Source organism: Besnoitia besnoiti, chromosome IX (assembly GCF_002563875.1).
Source record: "Besnoitia besnoiti strain Bb-Ger1 chromosome IX, whole genome shotgun sequence".
Classification (NCBI taxonomy): Eukaryota; Apicomplexa; class Conoidasida; order Eucoccidiorida; family Sarcocystidae; genus Besnoitia; species Besnoitia besnoiti.
The window spans coordinates 1,108,075-1,130,330 of record NC_042364.1 but is presented as its reverse complement, the minus strand read 5'-3'; the positions used below and the strand labels follow the sequence as shown (position 1 = coordinate 1,130,330).

The 22,256-nt window shown below is 59.8% G+C and overlaps 2 protein-coding genes across 2 annotated transcripts; one reads left to right on the top strand and one right to left on the bottom strand.

Annotated features, from left to right (window-relative positions):
* Window positions 1–2,109: 2,109 nt before the first annotated feature.
* On the top strand, window positions 2,110–9,161 carry BESB_013270 (uncharacterized protein; the record flags this gene model as incomplete). The annotated part of the gene is made up of 10 exons (XM_029360057.1): window positions 2,110–2,964; window positions 3,461–3,579; window positions 4,009–4,094; window positions 4,738–5,518; window positions 5,775–5,880; window positions 6,427–6,668; window positions 6,975–7,178; window positions 7,616–7,714; window positions 8,307–8,446; window positions 8,899–9,161. 10 exons carry the CDS (start codon window positions 2,110–2,112, stop codon window positions 9,159–9,161), a joined length of 2,895 nt encoding a protein of 964 aa, XP_029216724.1.
* A 1,241-nt stretch (window positions 9,162–10,402) lies between these two features.
* BESB_013260 (uncharacterized protein) lies at window positions 10,403–22,256 on the bottom strand (the record flags this gene model as incomplete). Its single annotated transcript, XM_029360056.1, has 9 exons — window positions 10,403–10,877; window positions 11,148–11,519; window positions 12,157–12,788; window positions 13,112–13,810; window positions 14,367–15,234; window positions 15,518–15,585; window positions 16,231–17,838; window positions 18,453–19,824; window positions 20,689–22,256. The coding sequence occupies 9 exons, from the start codon at window positions 22,254–22,256 to the stop codon at window positions 10,403–10,405; spliced, it is 7,662 nt and encodes a 2,553-aa protein (XP_029216723.1).

The following is a 22,256-nucleotide window of genomic DNA, read 5'->3' as shown; positions in this document are numbered from 1 at the left end:
TGACTTTTCCACAGTACGACACGTTTGTCGGGAAATTTGCTGTCGTGCGTGATGAAGACAGCAGGCGTCGCCCTAAGCGGGAAGGTGCTGCACTGACAGTCGTGAGGCTGCGACGCTGAACGACAGCCCCAGGAACCATGTGAGCAAAGATCAAAACGCTCAGTGCCCAACAGGCTTTCTCGACGCCTTAACCATGCCCGTGACCTCTGATAGTGCCCCCGTCGATAACTGCTATGGCTGTGTATTACTCTCTGGGGCCATGCATTGCAAATTCTGGGTATCTACACGCTAAAGTAACTTGCGTGCCTCCAGTACCACCGACGTGGGTACCCTGACCATGAGAAAATCTCGAAACCTTGCAGAATCGCAGCGACAGAACTGTATTACCCGCAACGTGACACTGGATGCAGACGTCATCCGAGTTGTTGCGGTAGCCTCGCGCGAATAGCCGTCCACAGCATTGACACCCTGAACTTCGATGTGGCAACGAGACGCCACTACAGCTTCATGAGCGCGTGTGAATTCGCCTTTAATGGCCGCAATACTACACCCAGTTATTCAAACGCTTTGCTTTCAGGACCTTGAAGCGCGCGGTGCACGTCTTCCTGGGGTACTGACGATGTCTACAGCTCTGTAAGCGCAGAAACTTTATCGCTCACACGCTCCAGCGGGGACGGAACGCGTCGAAGAGACGGTAGAATCAGGCTGGACAGCGATATCGTACTAGGGGAATGAAGTTCTGAAGTGCCTCTACTGCACGCCGGCGGGGAAAAGAGCTCGTCGGGGGTCAGCCGGCGGTTCACAAGGCCTGGTGACTCTCGCATTGAAGGCAGCGTTCCTGCAGCAATGCAGCTGAGCGCGCGTCAACGTCGACGCATCACAACGCTGGTATAGACTAGAAGAGAAAAAAAAAACCCCGCGGTTCCCTTGATCGTTACCTGTCTTTGCTTTTCCATCCGAAAATTGGGGGTGAATCTTTGCGTGACTGAACGACGTAACTTCGCTTTTGGGTCGCTGGACGCTCGACGCGACAAGTACTTGGCGACGTTCGTGTCTTCAAGACCCCGGAGGTAACAATCGAGCCAACCGACATCGCGCGGCTGGGTTTTTCGTGATTTCTCTGACTTTTTCTTCAAAGCCCATGCCGCGTGTTCCTTCAAGATCCCACTTTCAAGTTGGGGGATTTTTTCACGTTTTTTTTGGGTACCAGAGAAAACGATCAAGTGACTCGCCTCATGTCGCTCTCTTTGTAAGTGGCGGGTGGCCTCTTCGGGGCTGAAGTCACCTCAAAAAAAATCTTCCAAACCCAGCCCTCTGCCTCCAGTGTAGCTTTCTCCTGTGGTGTTCCGTTCCCTGTTCACTACAAGATAGTACCCAGAGGCCTTTGTTACGTGGGGGAGATTCCCTTTCAAAACAATGCCCGCGCAGTATCAAATTTCTTTCCGCGCCCGGACACGGCCCTGCCTGCCTTTCTGTCTAGCAGTGGTCTTTACTCATCTTCTACATTTACGACAAGTCAGCCGAATTGCTGTTTTTTTTAGCAGGAGGATCTGGCACCTCTAACTTGTCTACTCCCTCTGCACGCATTTTCGTCGGCTGCACCTTACGTTGTCTCGGGTCCAAACAAGGCTCCGCTGGCGCTCCCGAACTTAGTCTTTCCCTTCTTGTTTTGCAACTCTCGTTTGGACAGTCGTGCCAACTCCTGTCCGCGTGACACCTTTCTGGTTGTGTTTCTATCCGTTGTGCATCGAGGCTCCTGCGGGCCCTGGGCGTGTTCGGGTGCCAAAATGGATCTTTGTGCCTCGCCGTAGCGCTCTGGCTTTTCGCTTCACACCCTTTTGGTTACCCGCTCTCTCATCCCCTCTCTTTCTGTAGCCTTCTTTCCTACTGTCGCGGTCTCTGCTTCTTTCTCCCAAACTCTGCGACCCCGATGGATAAAAAGAAGGGCCCGCCGCCCCAAAGGGGTCGCTGGGTCCCCCTGCCGCCAAGCCCAAGGGCAAGGTCCCTTCCAAGCTGGGAGCGCCTCCCGGTCCCCCCAAGCCTGGGGCGGGGCCGCCTGGAGCAAAAGCGGGATCTCCTTCGCCTGTCGATTCATCTCCACCCAAGACTATGCCGCCGCCAAAGGCAGCAGGGGGACCGCCACCTCCTACTTCCGGGCCTGCTGCGTCCTCCCCGAGTTCGCCCAGCTCTCCTGCAGGGGCGAAACCCGCTCCTCCAGCGGGGAAACCTGCTCCTCCAGCGGGGAAACCTGCTCCTCCAGCGGGGAAACCTGCTCCTCCAGCGGGGAAACCTGCTCCTGCAGGGGCGAAACCCGCTCCTGCAGGGGCGAAACCCGCTCCTCCAGCGGGGAAACCTGCTCCTCCAGCGGGAAATCCCGCTCTTCTGGCGGGAAAACCCGCCCCCCTTCCAGGCGGAAAACCTGCGTTGTCTCTTGGCGCGAAGCCTACCCTAGGGGCGAAACCGGCGGGTGACAAGGCTCCGCCGGCAGGGGGACCTCCAAAGTTGGAGAAGGCGGGTCCGAGTCCATTTGGGGCGAAACCGGGTTTGCCTGCGGGGAAGGACCCCCCCGCGCCGGGTCTCCCCAAGAAGCACCTCGCAGCCCCGAAGGGTGGTCCACCATGGGTCAACACGCCTCCTCCTCCAGGGCTACCCGCGGGCGGGCCCCCGAAAGGCCCGCTATCCAAGGGCCCTCCGTCACTTCCGAAAGCCGCTGAATCCTCGCCGGCTGCCAAGGGTCCCGCCTCCCTCGCACCGTCACCGAAGGGGGTCGAAGTAAAGAAGCTCGCGGTCCCTGGACCGGCCGACGGGAAGGCGAAGACGATTGGCCTATCTGTTGAGAAGGCAGGCCCCACGCTGGGGGGGCCACCAAAGACTGGCGGAGAGAAGTCGTCTCCTGCCTTGGGTGCGACTCCCCCTTCTCTTCGCAAAACGCCCGGCGCAGAAGCAGGCGCAGACGCAACTAAGGTTCGTGTGCACATATTGTTGGCGGGTTCCGACGCAGAGAGGGGGGGGAGTTGTGAGAGAGCCTCGATAACCTGTTGCTACGGCCTTCCACTCGAGTCCTCTTCAGCGTGGTGATAAAAACACGTGCACCTTTCTGTCCGCTCCCGCGCGCACTCGCACGCTTTCTGCGCAGCTTGGGGCACCGACCTATCGTGACAGACCGGTCAGCGTTTCGTCTTTGTTGTCGTGAAAGGGACTGCTGACACAGCTTTCTTCCAAGCGCCATCGTGAGCTGGTATCATTTCTAACTGCGTTGTCACACGCACCTTTCGTCTCTGGGGCTCTCTCTCTTCGCCTATCAATTGCTGTCAAAGAAAGGGCACGCTTCCTCATCAAGAGATTGCACGCTCCATTCTTGATGTCCCCTTCTCGGGTTACAGGTGGTGCTGTCGAGAGAGGGGGGCTGCGACTGTGACAAAAGCTGGTTTGGCGGCTTTCGCGACTTCTGTTTGTCTAGGCGGCTTCCAACATGGATGAGTACGGGGCGCCCCGCGGGACCTTCGGGCGGCTGACGCCTCACAGTTCGCTCGCAAGAGACATCGCGGATCCCAAATTGCAGCGCATCTTCACCGCCAGGTCAGTGCGAATTTCGGGCGTCTACGTTGTGCCACCTCTGTTCTGAGTACGCTACCTCTACGGGTTAGTGCGCTGCATGGACGCAAGCGCGCTTTCACATACGTGTTCGCGTCCTCTTTGTATGAGTATGCAGCTCAGTGCGAGCCCTCTAAACCGTTGAACTGTGTCCAGTTGGTTGTGCCAGAGACAGACTGAGAGAGCGCCACTGAGAGGATATCGCGCAGCTCCATGGCGCCCCTGCTTGCTTCTGTTCATATCCGCTGCCTTACGCTGTTCGGTGCTAACCCTGAATCACCGACATGCCTGCAGTCATCTGCATTCACACTCGATTTTGGACTTACGGCTTAGGATTCGTTCACGAATCAGGTAGCGCTTCATCCGCAAGAGTGCGTGAGACGCGCGTGTAGAATCGTGTGATTGTTTTTTCAGTGGAAAGTTTGTGGGGCGAGCAACAGGGCCTCCTCCACCACTCTCAGCGCAAGAGCGTAGCTCAGAATCCGCTGATCGCGGAAGAGGTGAGATACGTTATTGCCTATGAAAGGCTAATTTAGGATCCAAAAACTAAAAGTTTACCCAAAACTGGTTCTCCCTCCGGTTTAAATGCAGAACGTTTATTTAGTCTTTCAACTAGGAAGACATTTCCCCCTTCTCACCAATACAATATGTAGTGCCTTGGTTACGCGGTAGTATACATCTCTAATTCCATTTTTATCTTAATTATTACATACTCAAGGGCTGGAACCTTGGCTTGCGTTCTCGGTCATTTGGTCCTTTCACCGTTGCATGTGGTCCCTCTTTTTGTCAGTGTTTTCTGCGCCTTCAGTCTTTTTTCACATCTGGCGTTTCGTTTGCAATTTTCCGTCCTGCCGTGATGATATGCTGTAGTGCAGTTTCTTCTCATCCCACCCCAGTGTGTTACTAGTTGGTTCTTTTCTATTCCTTTCGTGTGCGTAGTTTTCCCCCCCTTGATAGCCTAGCTTCTGCGCTCTATATCGCTCTGCCGCCTCGTTCAGTGCTGCTTTCCGGCACGGTTTGCTTCCCCTCGCACGCCTTTTGTCCGCATTTGGCGAGAGTCGGCTCTTCCGGTTTGGGTTCTTGTCGCTCGGCTTCATTCAGCATTTCACACGCATTGTGTTTCGCTGTGTCGCGTGTGCTTAGGCCGCCTGCGCCTCCAGGAACACAGAGTTGCAGACCCGGTCCCGCGACCGGCGCGTAGCGGAAAGGCGGCAGGCTCGTCGCGTCGACTGCCCTCCCTTTTTTCTCCCACGCCGTTCGCGGGGAGCGCGGATGGAATGACAGGCTTCTTTGTCCCGGTCCCCACTTGGCCGCCAACGCAAGACCAAGCACAGGCTGCTTTCGGTTGCCCGCCCTTTTTCCCGCTCGCCGGCTTTCCTCCCTGTTGTCCCCCGTATCCTTATTACCCCGCGAGCCCGGGAGATCCGAATGCCGCGATGGGGTGTTCGCCCTTCCCTCCGTACAGCTACATGGGGGGGGGCGCCCTGCCCTGCGGGCCCCCAGGGGCCCTTGGAGCCCAGCCCGCCGCCGGGGGGGACTACTTCCCGCCGAACGGAACGCACGGCCAGGCGGCCTTAACGGGCGAGCGGACCGAGCGAAGACGAAACAGAAATCCGCGAGGAGAGGAAGACGGGGCAGAGGAGGGACAATGGGGGAATCTCGAAGGGAGGGGCGCCGCAGGGGCCGCGAGACGCGGGCAGGCGGGTGTCGCCGACCGTGCGCCTTTTACTGAAGATCAGCGGGCGGCCTCGAAGCCACAGGACTGCCGAGGCCGCTCCCAGTCCACCCGAGAGGCGACACGGCGAAGAAGGGCCACGATGATCCAGTTTCTTGAGGACGAGGGATTCGAGCCCCCAGAGGACTGGCTGCGCGCAAATGGCGAGAAGTGTGCCCGAGTCAACGACCCAGCTAGCGCAGGACAGAGGTAAGGATTCAGACCGGAAACGCCTGCGTCGCTCCAGCCCGCTTCCTCGTGAGTCTGGCCTACGCGGGGGATCGAGGAGAATGGGGCCCAGCATCGTGACCTCGAGCCGGACTGGCAAGAGAGGACACATGCGATTTTCAGTCAGCAACCGCGTTGTGTGTGATTCAAGAAAGACAGCCTGACAGACTGTAACGCACTGATCCGGCAGCCGTGCTTGACTGCAGACTCCGTGCTGATTTTCTGTCTCTGCTTCCAGGTGGGATGAGGCTGCTTCAATCGCCAGAGGGCCCCAGGCCCGAGCCTTCAACAAGGGGCCAGAGAAGCCGATTGGACGGACGCCGTGGGGAGGGATCGAGAAGCAGGTGAGGCCCTCTTCGGGTTCCCCGTGATCCAGCCCGCGGCGTGTTGCGACTTGGAATTTACTCCCGTCCTTCGTTGAGGACTTTGGCGTGCGTTTAGGGTTTAGGGTTTAGGGCGGCGGGCCCGATGGGGGTTGAGGGGGCAGGGGGGGGGAGAGGGGGGAAAGTTGACTTCAAAGGCAAAACATCCACTCTGCCTGCTTGAACATCCGGAGACAGAACTCGAACTGCGTTTTTCGGTCTTTTCGTCCCCTTTTCCCTGCAAACTGCGTAGATCTCGTTTGCCTCTGGAAGCGGGATAGACAGGAGCCGTTCAGGTTTGCATGTTTCGCCCACAGATCTCGGGTTTTATGTGCCTGTCATGTTGCCTCGCCTGCACGCGCGCACCTTTGACCGCCCCGCGCTAGGGACTGGACGCGTCGTTTCTTTCTGGCTGCTCCCACGCTTCCACTGTTTTCGTTCTGCAATGCCTCACGTGGCTGACCGCGTTTGTTAGTGGGCGGATGTGTGTGACCCACGGCCGCCTGTGCCGGCGTTCTCCTTTTCCAGCTCAACCGCATCCGCAGCCGGCCGTCCACGCACATCTTTGACGAGGAGGACGAAGATCTCCCCCGGCTCCCTTCGGAGGTGCGCAGTTTCGACCCCGTCGCCTTCGCCCGGCGAAAGAAAGAGAGGGAGGCCCTGGGGCAAGATCCGACCTTCGGCGTGCAGGAGGGCAACGAATACTACCAGTACTTCGACGCGCACTACAAGCCCGATCGCGAGCCTTGGCTGCAAGAAGTTGTGCCGCGGTAAGCATCCTGTGAGTGCAAGGAGGGTGTGTTTCCGCGTGCGTAAGCATGTGCCCACATGAACCGGTTGAGCGGGGAGTCCATCGGGGCAGCTCGTTTGTCTCAGCGGATTCCGACCTGCACAGCAGGCGGGCGTGGGGGGCCGCGCCGCGTGGGAGGCTGTATGCCGAAGGGTTCTCTGGACTCCTCCCGCGCGGGGGCGAAGATGCGGCTCTACGTGAAGCGTGACCCTACCCCCGCAAACGAGCTTCCAAGCGGACTCCGCCTTGCACGGCGCGGGAAAACCTGCATGCCTGCATTCCCCAGTTTAAACATGGCTTTTCGTGACGCGTTCTCAGCGAGCCACGCGCCTGGGTTGTGCGTCCCTCGGCTCATTTTTTTGCAGGTCGGGGCCTCCAATGCCGCCCCCCGCGCTTACAACTCAGTCCCGCCAGGAGGGAAGTTCTCCTCCAAGGCGTCGAAGGGCTGGGACCGCTGGGGATTTGAGAAAGGCCTCACTGTGCCCCGAAAGTAAGACTTACGCGTTCGAGGCTGCGTGTGCACGTGGGAAAGACCTCTACGGTCGTGAAGCACCAAAGGCGCTCTTCGCAGATTGTGACTTTTTCGCGGAATTCATGACATGCCAGCATCCGTACTTCGCAGAACGTTTGGCGCTGAACATAGCCCCGCGACTGTGAACCTCACACCTACGCCGGGATCGACTCTTGTGAAGAAGGTGTAAGCATGACACGAGTTCGTGCACCCGCCCGTCGGACAGCCTGTTTGCAATGCGTTGGGCGGTCTCGCGGGTTGCTCTGAGACGCGCGTGACAGGACTGTGGGGCATCGTCAGCCCGTCTCGGCGTCGTGTACGGGGAAAAGAGGACGGAAACGCCCCGAAGGACGCACATACATCCTGTGCCATCACCGCACTCACTTCTTTTCGGCGTGTGGCCTCTCGGCTTGCAGGCGAACGTACCAGAGCTTGAACGAGCTCGCGACGTACTTTTCTCACCTGGAGAGCGAAGACCAGGACGAAGTAATCAGTCTCCTGCTCCTCTGCCGCAAGTGAGTTCGATATGAAAATGCTCATCTTTGCCTGAGTCTCCGTTTGGCGATGACCGCCTAGACGTTTTTCCAGGATCCGGGGTCCTGAACCAGCAGAGAGGGAATATGTTGTGTGAGAGGTAGACGCTGATATTATTCGAATCGGCGCAGAGAAAGCCGATTTTTGCGCTGCGAGATGCCAACGCGTGCGGATGCATGACCGTATGCCTACAAGCGGAAAGAGAGAAAGGACGATTTTCGTGGTTACATGTGCACATGCCTAGTTGCGTAACGGTGCCAGGGGCTCCAGTTTGTTTGAGAGAACGACTTCATGGCTGGGGGATTCACGCACACGCGTAAAGGGAACTAAGGAAGGCCTTTGCCTTCACTGGTTCTTTTGAGTGGTATACTGGAACTACGTTATACGCACCATGCGTTCCGCACGTACGACAGCACGCGGCGCGTTCGTCGGACATTTGCTGGCGGCTTGCATGTTGCTGCCGACGAGACCTTTGAGATGATGCTTCAGCTTGTTTGTGCCGCGCGTCGTCTGGGCCCTGCGAACTGTGAGGAGTCTTTCCACATATTGGTTTTTCGATTCCTTTTTTCTCAGGCTGGAAAAGCAACTCGAGGAGCAGCACGTTGTGATTGACATGCTTGAACACGACCTGACGACTGCCAACGCGTCGCTGAAATTCCCGCCCGAGTGGCGCACCCTCGAGGGACTCGACCTCGTTTCGCTCGTGCCCGCAGGTGAGTTGTAACGGAGATGAAAAAAGGGGCATGACTGGAGTCGCAGCATATGCAAAGAAAGGGCGCAGAAGTAGACATCCACACCCCGTAGCCGCCACACATGCGAATATCCACATATATATAGGTATGTATTTGTTTGTGCGCATCTGCGAGCGGACCTGATGGGGCATTCGCATTTGGATTGTGGACCCCGGATGCTGAACGCATGAGAGGGAACCACACGTCCGTTGCCTCAGATCCAGCCTCGCTTCAACGCCGACCAAGTGCTGAAACATTTTTTGCTGTCTCTGTGAGCGCGGCCCTTATACAGGGCACCGCGTGGAGAGGCGGGTGTGATGGGTGGCGGGGCTACGGTAAAGGGGGATTTCTGAACCAGGTTAAATCCCTAGGATCACAATTTTGCTAACCATCCCATCCAGTTTTCCCGCCCAACCTGCTGGGTGTGCTCTCAGACACTGCCTTCCAGCCGACTGCCGCCGCGCCTCTCTTCCTCAAGTCCACCGTTTTGCTGCCGCAGACTACTCCCGACGTCTTGGATCTGCGTGGCGCCCCCGAGGCCTCTTCTTCGCCCGCTGCGGGGGCGAAGAGCCCTGCGACGGAGGCGCCTGCCGGCACTGCCAAGCCCGCGCCTGGGGCAACCTTCACTGTCAAGAAGAAGGCCGTGGGGGCGGCGAAGAAGCCTGTTTTCAAAACGACCATCAAAGCCAAGTCGTGAGAGGGCGATCGGAGACACCTGGCGGCAGGGGACAGCGCACCGCGAAAGGGTTGGAGTCCCGGTTGTCCCAGGCTTCTTCTCGCCTGACGGCCTCACGCGCCCGAGCGCGAAATCGTTATGTCACTACATACATACGCGTTTATGCTGGAGAGACGCCTGTGGCGTTCTGCGTCCGCTGGCGGCTGCATGTACACGACTAATCGTGCCTCGATTTAACAAGTGCAGCGGCCGCCGCAGCGCCACAGAAAGTGAGATCTGTGTGCGACTCTCCGTTTGCTCCTACGCTAGTCTGCGGAGCGGCTTCTTCCTGCCCGCGCGCGTTCGCCGATAGCTGTCTTTAAATTCGCAGGACCCTTAGCAACTTCTTAGTCGGTGCAGGGTTTAGACTTCAGGGGCAAGCGGAAACTGGACAGAGACGAACGTAGAGCGTCCGGTGGCCTGTTCGCTTCAGCCTCGTGGCTGACGCGTCCCTTATCTGCACCGCGCCTACATGGTGCGCGCGTGCAAAGTGACATACACGTATTGCTGCTTGTAGCGGGGAGAGGCGAGAGAAAGCCAACTCAAGGAACGCCTCGTCCTACGTAGATATCTAGTCTTTTCTGCGTAGCGACGCAGTTGACGGAAGGACCGCAGACCTGTTCTTTTGCAGATTCTCAACAGGGTGCCACCCCTATTGTGAAAAAGCGCGGGAGCATCACGCGCCGCGTGGCATGCTGTCTGTATGGTGTGCACATATGCAGGGATGCATGGATACGTATATTCTGTAAGAACGCATACACGCAGCTGCAACAATTACGCAGAGGTGCTCAAATGCGCACGCGCTTGCCATTCCCTTCTCTCTTCCGCGGAAGACTTACTCCGCTAAGCACCGGAGGCAGCTGGTTCCCGGGTTACTTTACCATAAATCCACACATTTGTTCGCATACAGCAATGCGTGCGCGTGTTGCTGTGCGTTAAAAAACGTATGTCCGCGCAGAAATCTCTTCAGTCGCCTGCGTATATATATATATATATATATATTGGAGCAGTATATCCATTTATATATATACATATGTATATATTTGGGCGCTACCAAGCGCATGCGCGCGCACACTTTCCCGGATCCACAGGACACGTAGAAGGCCTTAGGCCTCTCTGCAGTTATCCCAGACAGGGCGCAGATGAAGACTGACTTCTCGGGGACCTGCATCAAAAGGCGTTGCAGGCCTGCTGCCTGTCACACGCCGACGCAGATGCCAGAGTCACACGAATCCAAGCAGCGGATCGAAGTTCAGCGCGATTCCTTTTTCCCACACGTCCTCGAGGCACTGAAGGAAGACCTCGTCGTCCGCAGAGAGCGACAGGTTCACTGCCGCAAGCTCCTGCTCTCGCGCGTCGTGATGCGCGCTTCCCCGAGTGTCTGTTTTCTTCCTTTCTCTCTCTCCCCCGCACGAGCTGAAGGGTCCTTGTCGTTCGCTGGGCGGCGCTTTGCGCGCCGATTCTCCCTCGGGCTCAGTTCGAGCTTCCGCATCGACATCCGAGGGCAAAGAGGAGCGAGAAGATGCAAAGGAAGAGACAGAAGGAAGCGCAGCTGATGCAACGGGGACGCGCTTTCTCGGCGGCTTGCGATCTTCCGGAGAGAAGAAGACGAGCGCCGAGGGACGGATTGAGTCTGACGAGGAGGCGCGGCGCAGCGCGCGGACAGACGCCAGCCGCCGAAGGCGCAGCAGCCACAGCCTGTGGAGGAAAAGAAGATGCCGAGGACTACACACGGACTAAATCCGGCTAAGAGCGCAAAGCAGGCGACAGAGAGAGAGACGCAATAAGCACACCGGCACGTCCTCGCGCAGAGAAAAGTACAAAGCGAAAGCAGCTCCAAAGAGCGAAGCCAAGGAGAAGAAACGGGGCAGAGGATGGCAAGGCGCTGTTGAAGCACCCACCACACCGAACGGCGCTCCTCCGCTCCATCGGTGATCGTTTGCCTCCACTAGGCCTTCTCTCGCTTACCTCTTCGAGTACGGACACTGCGTGACAGCTCGGACGAGCACTCTGTCGAGGTCTCTCTCGAGGGCCTTCCGTCTCTTGCGCTCTGACCCTGACTCCGGGGCGTCTCCCGCCACCTGTGCTCGTGCCGCGCCCGCCCCGCGGCCTCCGCCGTGTCCGGGGAGCGACCGAAGGCTAAGGAAAAGGACGTGGGCATACAGGAAGAAAATGGCCTCCTTCGCGAGCGACGACGTCGGCGCCTCATACGAAAAACCCAAAGAGCGGGGCGAAGGAGGAACCGATGGAGGCCCGGGACGGATCGAGAAAGGCCATGCCTCATACGCAATAGCCTGTTGAGCGGCGTGAAGCGCAGACTCGAACGCAGCTGCGAGGAACCTGAATTGAACAACCCCGCGAAAGGAGACGGCGCACAAATGCCCAACCCTACACTCGAAATCCTCAGAGTATCGACGACCTTCGCTCAACCCGAGCAGGAGCAGTGCAGCTTTTTCTGAGGTGTATATACTACGAGTTGGACTACTGGTTTAGATCTTGAAGGTCTTTGTTTACCGTATCCAAGTTCTCTTGTGCTTTTCATGACCATCATGGTAAGTGCATTAGCAGAGCATAGTTAAGATGATTACTATCGTTAGATGGAAGAAGCAGCAACACTAGCAGATGAAAACGAGGACTGACATTTAGTTTGCTAAAAAAACCAGGCGTGAGGGACATGGGAATGAAAACGAATCGCGGACTCGCTCATCCGCTGGAGTGATACAACCTGTTGAATCGTGTCGCTCAGCAAAGATGCTTATATAATAACGTTTTTTGATAAAGCCTTTCGTCTTCGCTTCGAAATTTTTGAGTGACCCCCTCACCAACTGGTGACTATGAAAGCGGTATAAGGCGCTGTAGGGACGCCGACTGGAAGCGACTCGCACCTCATTCCTAGACTTGCATCTCAGTGGTTTAGCTTCTTCATCCCGAAAAGGCCAACGACATGTGCACTCCTCCTCTGGGTCGATTCACTTACTTAAGAGACGGGGCGCCAGTGAGGAGCTCGGCGAGGACGCAGGCCTCGAGAGACGCCAGGGAAAAGGCCCCGTCTGCAGCGAGATCATCTCCATGATCAGCGTCGCGTCCTCTAGCGTCGGCGACCACTGCCGCCTCAACTTCATCCCCTTCCTCATCTGTATCCGCGCCTTCTTGCTCTACGGCCCCGCTGCCTTCAGTTCGCTCGCGCCCCTCGCGCCTCAGCATCTGCTTCCTCTTCTCTCCGCAGCGACCTGCGTTTCCAACCGCTCGCCCTCGCGCGCTCTCCTCTGCTGCAGCGGAGGCACACCGTCCGTCTTCGCTCTCGCGTCCGCAGTCTGCGGTCTCCAGGGCCTGCGGCGCTGCGGCCCTGTCTCCTTCTCCCCCGCCTCCGACGCGCCCCACATCCCAGCGCCGCGGCTTCCTCGCCCCGCGGGCTCCGCCGCCCGCCTCGTTCCTGCCTTCGTCCCGGTCCACAGCTGCGTCTCCTTCGCGAGCGGTCGGGGGCGCCCCCCGGGGCGCTCGCGCTGCAGACGGCCAGGGCGAAGAGGAAAGGCCGAGGAAGGGGACGCGTAGTAGGTGCAGAAGGCGGTGCCGCACATCGAACGCATCTGTGTTGCAGCGCCGGAAGTGCTGCGCGAGGAGAGGAGACACAGAAAAAGAGACAGAATGCAACAACCGCATGAGCAAATGCAGCCTCAGTATGCGCGTGCTCATCTCGCCCCTCAGTTTCTGTCCTTTCTCCCGATGTCAGGTTCCCGAATGCGACCCCACGGGTCTCCATCGCATCCGCCTGGGGGCTACTGCGTGCGCTCTGCGTCCCCCGTCCCCGCAGAGACTCAACGCCCTCTCGCTGTGCCTCGCGGCCTCCAGCGGATACATGCGCGCAGATAGAATGCAGATGTGCGCCTCCGTATGCGCAGCGGTCTACGGGTGCCTCATCGCCCGGTCCTCACCTGTACGTACACCGCGAGGAAGAGTCGGTTGCGAGGGAAGAAAGCAAGCGAGAGCTCAGCGGCTCGCAGCAGGACATCTTCCTCCCTCGTTTGCTTTTCCCACTCTCCATAGTAGCGGCTTTGCCTGGTGCCGAGTTCGCGCCCGCGCTCGACATCGTCCTCGCCTGCTCCCCGTCTCGCTCGTCTTCCCCTGTTTCTGGGAATTGGCAGGGCCCCTCGCGGGTCCGAGCGGCGGAGCGCCAGCAGCAGCGCCAGCAGAAACGTGAACAGCAGCTCCAGGCACCGCGCTGCTTCCCCGTATAAACGCGCGCCTGCCTCTGCAGCCGCAGACACGCCCGTCAGATTCTGATCCGAGACTCCAGCCAGAAATGGCAGACCACTGACGTCGGCTGCTGAGGGCGTCTCTCCATTTGCCTCCTCCGCAGCGGCCAAAGAGGCCGCCCGACAGGAAGAGGAAGCAGAGCCAGACAAAGACGGAGACGGGCACGCAGCGGGGCCCGGTGCCGATTTCGCGGGCGTTGGCGGAGGCACGCCTGCCGAAGAGCGCAGCTCGGGAGAGAGTGCGAAGGCGACTGGAAGCGCCGCGCGCCTAAAGAGACGCCACACTGCGAGGCCGGGCGCCGAGGGGGCGAGGGCGGCGGATAACACGCAGAGGAGATATACACACGAAAAAAGCGGCGACGAGAAAAGCGGAAACTCCTGAGGAAGAACAACATCCACACAACCAAGCAAGGGAACCACCACTAGGATGACCTGTGGCAGGTGCATGCGCATGCGCGAGTCCGCAGAGGCGTCTACCAGTGGCGTCATCATGTTATGCTTGTGTGCATACAGTGTGTCGTCTCGACTGCGGACCGGTCTCTTCTACCTTGCTCTCCGCGACTGACTCTGAGCACACCGCAGCGCATATGCCGCCGGTCAGTGTCGCTCGTTTCCTTTCATCCTCCTCACGCAGCACGCCACGCCCCCCCTTCGAAGACGCAGGCTGCAGTTCGCTGAAGCTGCGCAGTCCAGCCTCCTGTTGGCCTCCCCTTCTCCCTCTACAGATCCAGTAGTGGCTCGCGCCGCGAACTCGCGTCTCTGCTTCTAAAACCCGAGGACTCTCAGGCGCCAAGAACAGGCTTCGCCTCCAGAGCGGCAGCCTGAAGAAGTCGCTCTGCGACGAAACCAAAACGCGTCTCGGCGGCCATGACCTGAAGTCTCTCGCTGGACGCCTGCTGGATGCCTGCCTCGTCAAGCTTCACTGCTTGCCTACCTGCTCTTCCGCCGGTGAGACGGTACCCTGTTTCTCTGCAAGAAGAGTCTTGAAGCGGTGGAGGAACTTCAGTTTGGCAGCTTTCAGCCGACTGCGCGACATGCACGCCGTCGCAGTCTGCGGCTCCGCCTCGCTCTGTCCCGTCGCCCCTTCTCCAGCTCTTTTTCGGTTTTCTGTCGCAGCCGCGGGCGGACGGTCTGCCCCCTGGGCTGCGCCCGCTGCAGTCAACCGAGCCGCGGCCGAGGCGAAGCTTTCCTCCGCGGCGCAGCAGGCAATCTCGACTGCCCAGGACGAGACGCCTGCGCCCTCCCACGGCACCAGCAACCCACCGGCGAGACCCGAAGCAGGAGCGGCCGCAGCTGCAGCTGCAGGCGCGGCAGGCGCTCGCGCAGAGAGGAGCGGATACGTCCAGCAGAGCGTAGCCAGCGTGCCGTCGAGTGGCGAGGCGAGCGCGTCGCAGAGGCGCAGCACGTCTTGCGGGCTCGCGGAGAGGCGCGCAGCGAGCGCCGCCGCCGCGGACGCGGGAGGCGTCGAGACAGCCAGCGATTTCTTCGAAAGGAGCTCCAGATGCACCCACGAGGCGGCGAGCGGAAGGTGCCGAGTGAACGCGGCGCAACACGTCAGCATCACGCGCCGCGCCGCCGCCAGCGGACTTCTCTCCGCGGCGCCGGCGTTTCTCTCTCTTTTCCGCGCAGGCACGCCTGTCGACTCCGACGAGGCAGAAGGGGTTGCAGGCGGAGAGCTGAGCCACGGTGGAGGCGGAGAGCGCCGTGGGGGCTGCTGGAAGGCGGTGTGGTAGAGGGAGGACGCGTAGGCGAGCCAGAGGCCGGGGCTCGCGGGGAAGAGCCGCAGGACGGTCTTGGTGACTCTGAGGCAAGAAACACCCACGCCGCGGAGAGAAGAGCATTCACAAGGCGAAGCGAAGAAGGCGCGCCTCGCATCTAGGCGGACACCGAGAGACGCGGTGCATGCTACTGGCCTGCGGGGCTCACAAGAAGCAGCTTCCCCTCTCGCTGCCATGTCCGCGTGAGTCGTCGCTACGGTCGGGACTCCATCGACTCGGTCAGCGGGAGGCGCGAACCACGGCCGCATGCCCAGCCAGACTCCTGCGCGGGAGCACGAAAAGAAACGAGAGGCGAGAGAGAACTCACTTGTGGCTGCGGCAGGCAGCCATGACGCAGTAGGCGACCAACGGATCCCTCGGAAGACAGAGTAGAGCCTGCAGCGAAAAATGACAGCAACAAAATTCACTCAGGAGTCAGCAGAAGACGAGGAAACGATTCAGCCCCGAGGATGCCGGCCTGCCGGCAAAGGCCTCCACGCAACAAGAAATCGTGTTGAATGCTGCACGAAAGAGAAGAGGCGGAAACGCAAGCTGTTAAGAGAAGAGCGGCCAGCGTCACGCAGGACGGCACTTGCGTAGTAAAAATGAATTCGTTTCGAAAAACTTTGAGCCTCCACGCGTGCCAAGGTACCCATTCCCGCGCGGACAGGGACTGCCTCTCCCGCAAGCCCCCAAGAGCCATTTTGAGACAATTTCAAGACGCATAAAACAGGAAACAACTCAAAACTATACGCCCACTCTGTGCGGAAAACGGGAAAACAGGTCCACGTGCACCGAAGACAGCGACGAGGTTCCTCTACTGGCTTTCTACATGCACGCAGAGCCGAATCCAATGAAACATGAAACCACAACGGATCGGGAGACTTTTCCGTTATAGCAGAAATATTTTAAATTGGAAATGGTACCTTCTTACTTAAGGAACACAAATAAAACAAACGTGCTGCATTTAAAATAGAGCGAAAAAAAGATCGAGATAAATTTTTGACATCGTTAGACTTTAGAGCGTGACACATGTTTTACCTGTGAAGCGAGGAGCCCGATGAGCTGTGCGCGAGTCCTTCCTGATCCTTCTCGCAGCTCCTTCTCCATGCCTCCGGCGGCGCTGCCCTCCTCGTCTTCGCCGCCTCCTTTGATCTTCCCCTCTTCGTTCCGGTATTCGTCTCTGCTTCCTTCGTCCGCCGTCGCAGCCCCCAGACGGTGCGTCAAGCTGCGTCTCTCTACGTGAGTCTTGCTTGCCGCGTCTGCGTCCTTTCGTGCGATTTCATCCAATCGTCTATGTGTAGAGGTAGCCTCGCCGTCGTTCTCTTTCTTTCCGCGTTGCGCCTCGTACCAGGCAGAGGCCTGCCGCATCCTCTCCTCGGCGCAGCGCCACGCGCCCGCCAGCGTCGCCGCGAAGGAGGCTTCCTCCTCCTCCCCGCCCAAGGCACTGTCAGGCCACCAGGAGCCAAAGAGCGCGCCGGGATGCCCCTCTCGCCTCCGCGCCTTCTTCGCCTTCGTCCCCGTTTTGTCGCCCTCCTCCGCGCGATCAACCCGCGGCGGAAAAGAGCTGCCGTCACCTTCCTGGCTAGGGTCTTGACCCGCGTCGCGGCGGGAGCCGATTGGAAAAGCGGCGGACGACGAGGCCTGCGGCGCAGAAGCCCCGCGAAGGAGGAGGTCAAGCGTGAGCAGCAGACGAGCGTCGGTGGTGCGCTCAGCGGCGCGGATGGCGCGCGGGTGGTTCGAGCAGAAGCGGTGAAGAGATGGCGAGGCCAAGGCATCCAAGCCTGAAAGGAGGACGTCGCGTTGCCGCGCCTTTTTCCTCTCCTCTTCACATTCGTCACCAAGCCCTGCGCACTCTCCTCGCTCTCCACAGGGCGCAGTCGCCACACCCTCTCCCGTCTCAGCGCCGGCGACATCTTCATCCTCACGTGGGAAGCAAAGGCGCTTGAGGGCAACGCACTCGTCTGGCCGCTGCGCATCGCCCCTGGAGGCCCGCGGCGAGCCGAGCGAAAAGACAGCCTCGACGGGAAGCGAGGAAAACACAGCAGCGGCGACTGGAGTCCTCGCGGGCGGTAGGCGGCAGGACGGCGAGGGGGCGGGGTAGCACCAGGCGCCAGGCTCTTCAGTGTTTTTCCTCTTCTTGCTTTCTGCCTTCTGCGACCGTTCGACTCCCTCTGCGTCGCCCTCGACTCTACACCACGCGAGCCGCGAGCTGGCCTCTTCGGCGGCAAGGAACCAGTCAAAGAGCGACACCGCCTGGCTGGCCTGCTGGAGGAAGAATGTGAAAAATAATTCAGAGAAATTTGCTCCCTCGCCTCCCTCCGACGCGTCGCTGAGGCCTAGGACATGCACTCCCTCAAACCCCAAGTCGCGCCTTGAGTTTTTCCTCCTCAGCGCGTCCGCCTCAAGGAACGAAAATCCCCTGGCGTGGGCTTCTCGCAGGCGCCGCCTCTCGCTGGCGACCCACTCATCGACGGCCTCGCACAAACGGAGCTCCTCGGCGCCATCTCGCGAGGCGGCGTCGGCTTGCGAGGATGAAGAGAGCGAAGAAGCATCACTGACCAAAGACGAAAGCTGCCTCGTGGAGAGAAGGAGGTAGCCCGCACACGGGTCACCGAAGTGCAGGTTGTGTGACGAAGCGAAGGCGAGCTGGAGAGCGACAGAACAGGCGGAGACAAGGGCGAAATAAGCTACCAACGATGCGGCGAAGGAGGCTTCACTGACTCGCGAATGACAACAAAGGCAGCAATCAGATTGTCAACCTTCTGAAAACGCGCTTGAGGGCACCGCACCACGCCGCCGGCAACGCGCGTCTCTCAGCCACTAGCTCTGCCTCGTCTGCAACTTCCCCTCCCTCCCTCGTGTCCTCCTCCTTTTCTCCTCTGCTTCTCCCCAGTCTTTACGTTTATCAACTTCTCCCTCTTCTTTGTCCCTTGTCACGGATGCTTCGCGGCTCATTGGTTTTTCTGTTCTCGCGTGTTATTCAACTGTATAGAATCTTAGACTTTCTGCATCCGCTCACTGCTCTTGCGTCTCTTCCCGCGAGCGTCTCCTCGCCCCTTCCCGGTTGGCCTTCTGAAGCTTTTTTTCCGAGGTTTTTCCTTCTATCTCATCCTCTCTTTTCCCTCCTCCCCCACGTGTTTTCGCTGCGGCATCTCGCAGGTCTGTTCCTGTGCGTTAGCCCCTCTCCCCCCCTTCTGCTCTTCTGATCTTCCCTTATCCTCCAATCGAGCAACTTCCTGCCTTTCAGATTCTCGACTTACCTCGAGCTGCTGAAGACCAAGGACGCGCCCACCAGCGCCCAGGCTCGCTGCGTAGACCCCCACGTGTAGGAGAGCCTGCAGCAGCCTCACGGCAAAGCTCGCGTGTCCCGAGAGGAGTTCACACGGCATCAATCCACCCAGCATGATTTGCATACGCGGCGACTCGCTCGGCAGGCGTCCGCATGCGCCGCTCTCTCCCCCACTCCTCCATACCTCGCTTCCTTCCTTCGCCCCTCTTGCTCGGCACTGCCTTCCTTCCGCCCGGCGCGCGTGGAGGATGTCGAGGAGGTCGCCTGCAAGCGCGCGGGCCGCTGAAACGGAAAACATGTCGAAGACGCCGACGGCGAAGAGGAAGTGCTCCAGCCACAGTCTGCCCTCGCAGTTTGCAAGCACGAAACAGGGCGCTACAGCCCCGCCAGCCCCCCGTTCCCCGTCCTGCTCGCCCTGCGAGGCTCTACCCCCTCCGTCCTCCGGCGCCACCTCCTGTCCTGCGCCCTCCGCGGCGCCCGCAGAGTGCGCGGCCTGCAGAGCGCGGGGCGCACTCCGTACATGCGCAGGCGCGAGGGCGGTGCCTCGCGGCGAGACCGGCAGCTGCAGCAGCGCGCGGCGCCAGGTGTAGAGCGCTCGCGCAGGCTCGTCCTCGAGGGAGGCGAAGAGGAGAGAGAGGAAAAGGAGGTGGAGGTCGATGGGGTTCGCGACGCGCGCGGCATGCAGGAGGGACAGTTGCCTGTGGCAGCCCTGGCTAACTAGCGCTGCGGCGCTCCGGGCGGCTCGGCTGAAAAAGAGGAACGCGGGCTCGAACGCAACTTGTGAAATCCACGCCGATACGTCTCCAGGAACGCGCCGACAGCGCAGGTGCAGCCGCTGGCGCAGTTGCTCAACCTGAAGCTCGACATCCGCGTTCTCCTCGCCCGCGCCTCGGAGCGGGCCTACAGCCGCGGCGTCTCGCGCGATCTCCTTCGCCTTCTCCTCGTCCTTCTCTCGACCTGAGGGATCCGCGCCTTCAACATCGAACGTCACAGCTACACTGTAGAGGCCTGCGTCTTCATTTTCGGCGCCCTGCAATCGCTCTCTGCGTTCTTCGGGCGCGACGACGGCCTCCACTGCAGGCGCGTCTTTCTCGCCGCCTCCTCGCCGCGCTGCCGCCGAAGCCCGATCCCTGGGCGCGGAGGCTTTTTCAGCCGACGGCGAAGAACAGAGAACAGGCAGAAAAACCACCGACAGGGGCGTGGAAGGCCGCAGCGAGGACGGCCGCCTGCTGGGGCGGCCCGAGGCCCGCGCGAGCCGCGCCAGAGCGACAGATGAAGAAGGAGCGGAAGCAGATGAAGAAGAGGGTGAAGAAGGTGATGACGAAGACACGATAAAGGGAACCCTGAGCAAACAAGAAACACACTTCCCATCGCATGGGGATGCGCAGAAAAGGAAGAAGGGGGGCGGGCGAGCCTCCGCCTCTTCGCAGTGGGGGGGCACGCCCGCAGTGGGAGCGTCCACGTGCTTGCCTGGTTCAACGTGAAACCAAAACAACAGACTAGGAAAACGAAACAAGAGAGCGCGGCACCCACGGGCCCCACACCAAAACATAGGATGTGAATCCCTTTGAATCAACATTCCATTTAGTGACATATTGCGCATGCGTAAATATATCTCGCCAGTGATGCGGGTAGTCAATTTGTGAACCGCTAGACGTACCCGCCCGGCAAAGGGATCAAAGTTTAGATTGCCTGGAGAGACCCACAGGCTCCCATGGGGCGAGCCCATTAGAGGTCCAACGCGACTCGCTTCAGGCAAGTGAGACGCGAATCTAGCACTAACGAACGCCAGTAGAGGGAGTCGTGCTGCGCGCTTGCCAACGAGCCTCGCGCCTCTCCGTGATCACCCGCAGTGCGCCGAGAGCCCTATGTGACTGGCAATGAGCAACCCCTTTAAGATATATCTCGGTTAAATTTTAGACTCTTTCTCATCTGCCTATAACGCCCCCTGGATCGTCTGCCACACAGCAGAGGACCCTTCTGTGGCGCCGCCGCGCGCACGCAGACGCACGATTCAAATTCGCCGCAGATTACAGAAATGAAACACACACCTCACCCAGCGACACAGCGTCACGGCTCCGGTTTGCAAGGGTGAAAGGGTTTTTCTCCTCTTCGTGTGCGAGACGCAAGAGAGACCTGTCCAAATGCAAAGCCGCAGGCTGCCATGACAACCTGGCCTTAACAGCGTACCGGCAGCCAGCTCTTACCTCTCGTAGTAGGGCATTCCGTCGCCGCCGGCCTCAAGCGCTGCTCGCTCCGCTTTTCCAAGAGCCTCCCGCCGTTGCGTTCGATCATCGACCTCCGTCTCCTTCTTCTGGGCCTTCCGCGCCGCATCCGGCGCCCCGCGGCCCCAAAGTGTGAAGCTGAACAAACGCAGCGCAGGCATTTGCTCCGCCTCGTCTTCTTCAGAGTCGCCTTCTTTGCACCTTTTATTTCCTCGCCTTCTCTGTTCACCCTCCCCGCCCCGCGCGGAATACGAGCGCACACCCTCCTCAGTCTCGCCCTTCCTCCTCCTTCTCTCTGTTTCTCTGCCCTGAGGGCGGCTCGGCCCCTCGCGACGCCGTCTGACTTCGTCTTCTGAGGCCTCTGTCTCTCCTGCCTCGGATGTATCAGCGAGGGCATCGAGCTGTCTCCCGCGCGTCACGCCTTGAGCGCTCGTCCAGGCCGGCGCCGGCGGACCGAAACCCGCGAGCTCGTCAAAGTCTTCTGCAGAGAAGACCGACGACGGCGGAGGCAGCACAGAGTCGAGGTCGAGGTCTTCGTACTGAAGCCCGTTCTGCCGCTCCCGTCTCCGCGAGCGCCTCTTCAGAGTCTCTTCGTCGCGCCCCAGGAGGAACTTCATTTCCAAGAGACTCTGTTCCTCCTGCCGCCTCGTCTCTCGCACGCCCTCCGCGGCCAGAGAGGCAGGGTCCCTGTCCCCATCGTGCCCCAGGAGCCCGAGAGGCCTGCTGGAGCCCGCGCCGGAGGACGCCCACAGCGCGCGGCCGTTGCCGCCGGAGGCGCGTAAGGCAGTGAAGCTTTTCCCGACAGTCAGCCACGCAGGCCTCGATCCTGCCGCACTCTCGGTGTCGCGCCAGGCCGCCCCTGGGCTGTGGAGAGACCATGCAGCCGCCTGTCCCTTTCCACCGCCTGAGGAGGCGGAGGGTCCAAAAAGGGCAGAGGCAGAAGAAGAGACAGCCGCACCAAAATCAGGCGTCGCGGGCGCTTCCCCGAGTGCCCGCTGAATCAGAAACGAGGAACCAGAGACTGAGAGTTCTGCCTCGGTGTCGCGGACTGCTGATGAGAAGGAGCGAAAAGAGGAGTCCGGCGGAGACTCGTCTTCCACAGTCAGGCGTTGACTTGCAACTCTCGCTGCGTAGGCTGGGAACAGAGCACACGAAGGCGGCGATGGCGAACGCGCCGGCGACTTGCTTTCGCGTGGCCCCGCGCAGTGCGCGTCTGTGACCTCACGGCTTTTCGCGTCATTTTCGTCTTGGTCTGAACAGAGATCAATCAGCACAGGCGGCAAAGGCGACAGCGAGGACGCCGGCACGTCAGAAGAGGAAGCCGAGTGTCTTCGGCTCCTTCTCCGCGTGAGCTGGGGGCTGCACCCGCGGTCAGCACGGCGGTCATCGGGGAACGGTTTCGGCGGGGGCGAAGACAATTTTTTTTTCGTTTTCTCCTTCTTCCTCCTGTGGAATCGAGTAGAATGAGGAGACGATAGAGAAGAGGGAGGCGGCGGGCACGCGGACTCCCCGTTGGCCTCGCGCCTTGGCTTTCGCGTCGTAAACAGCAT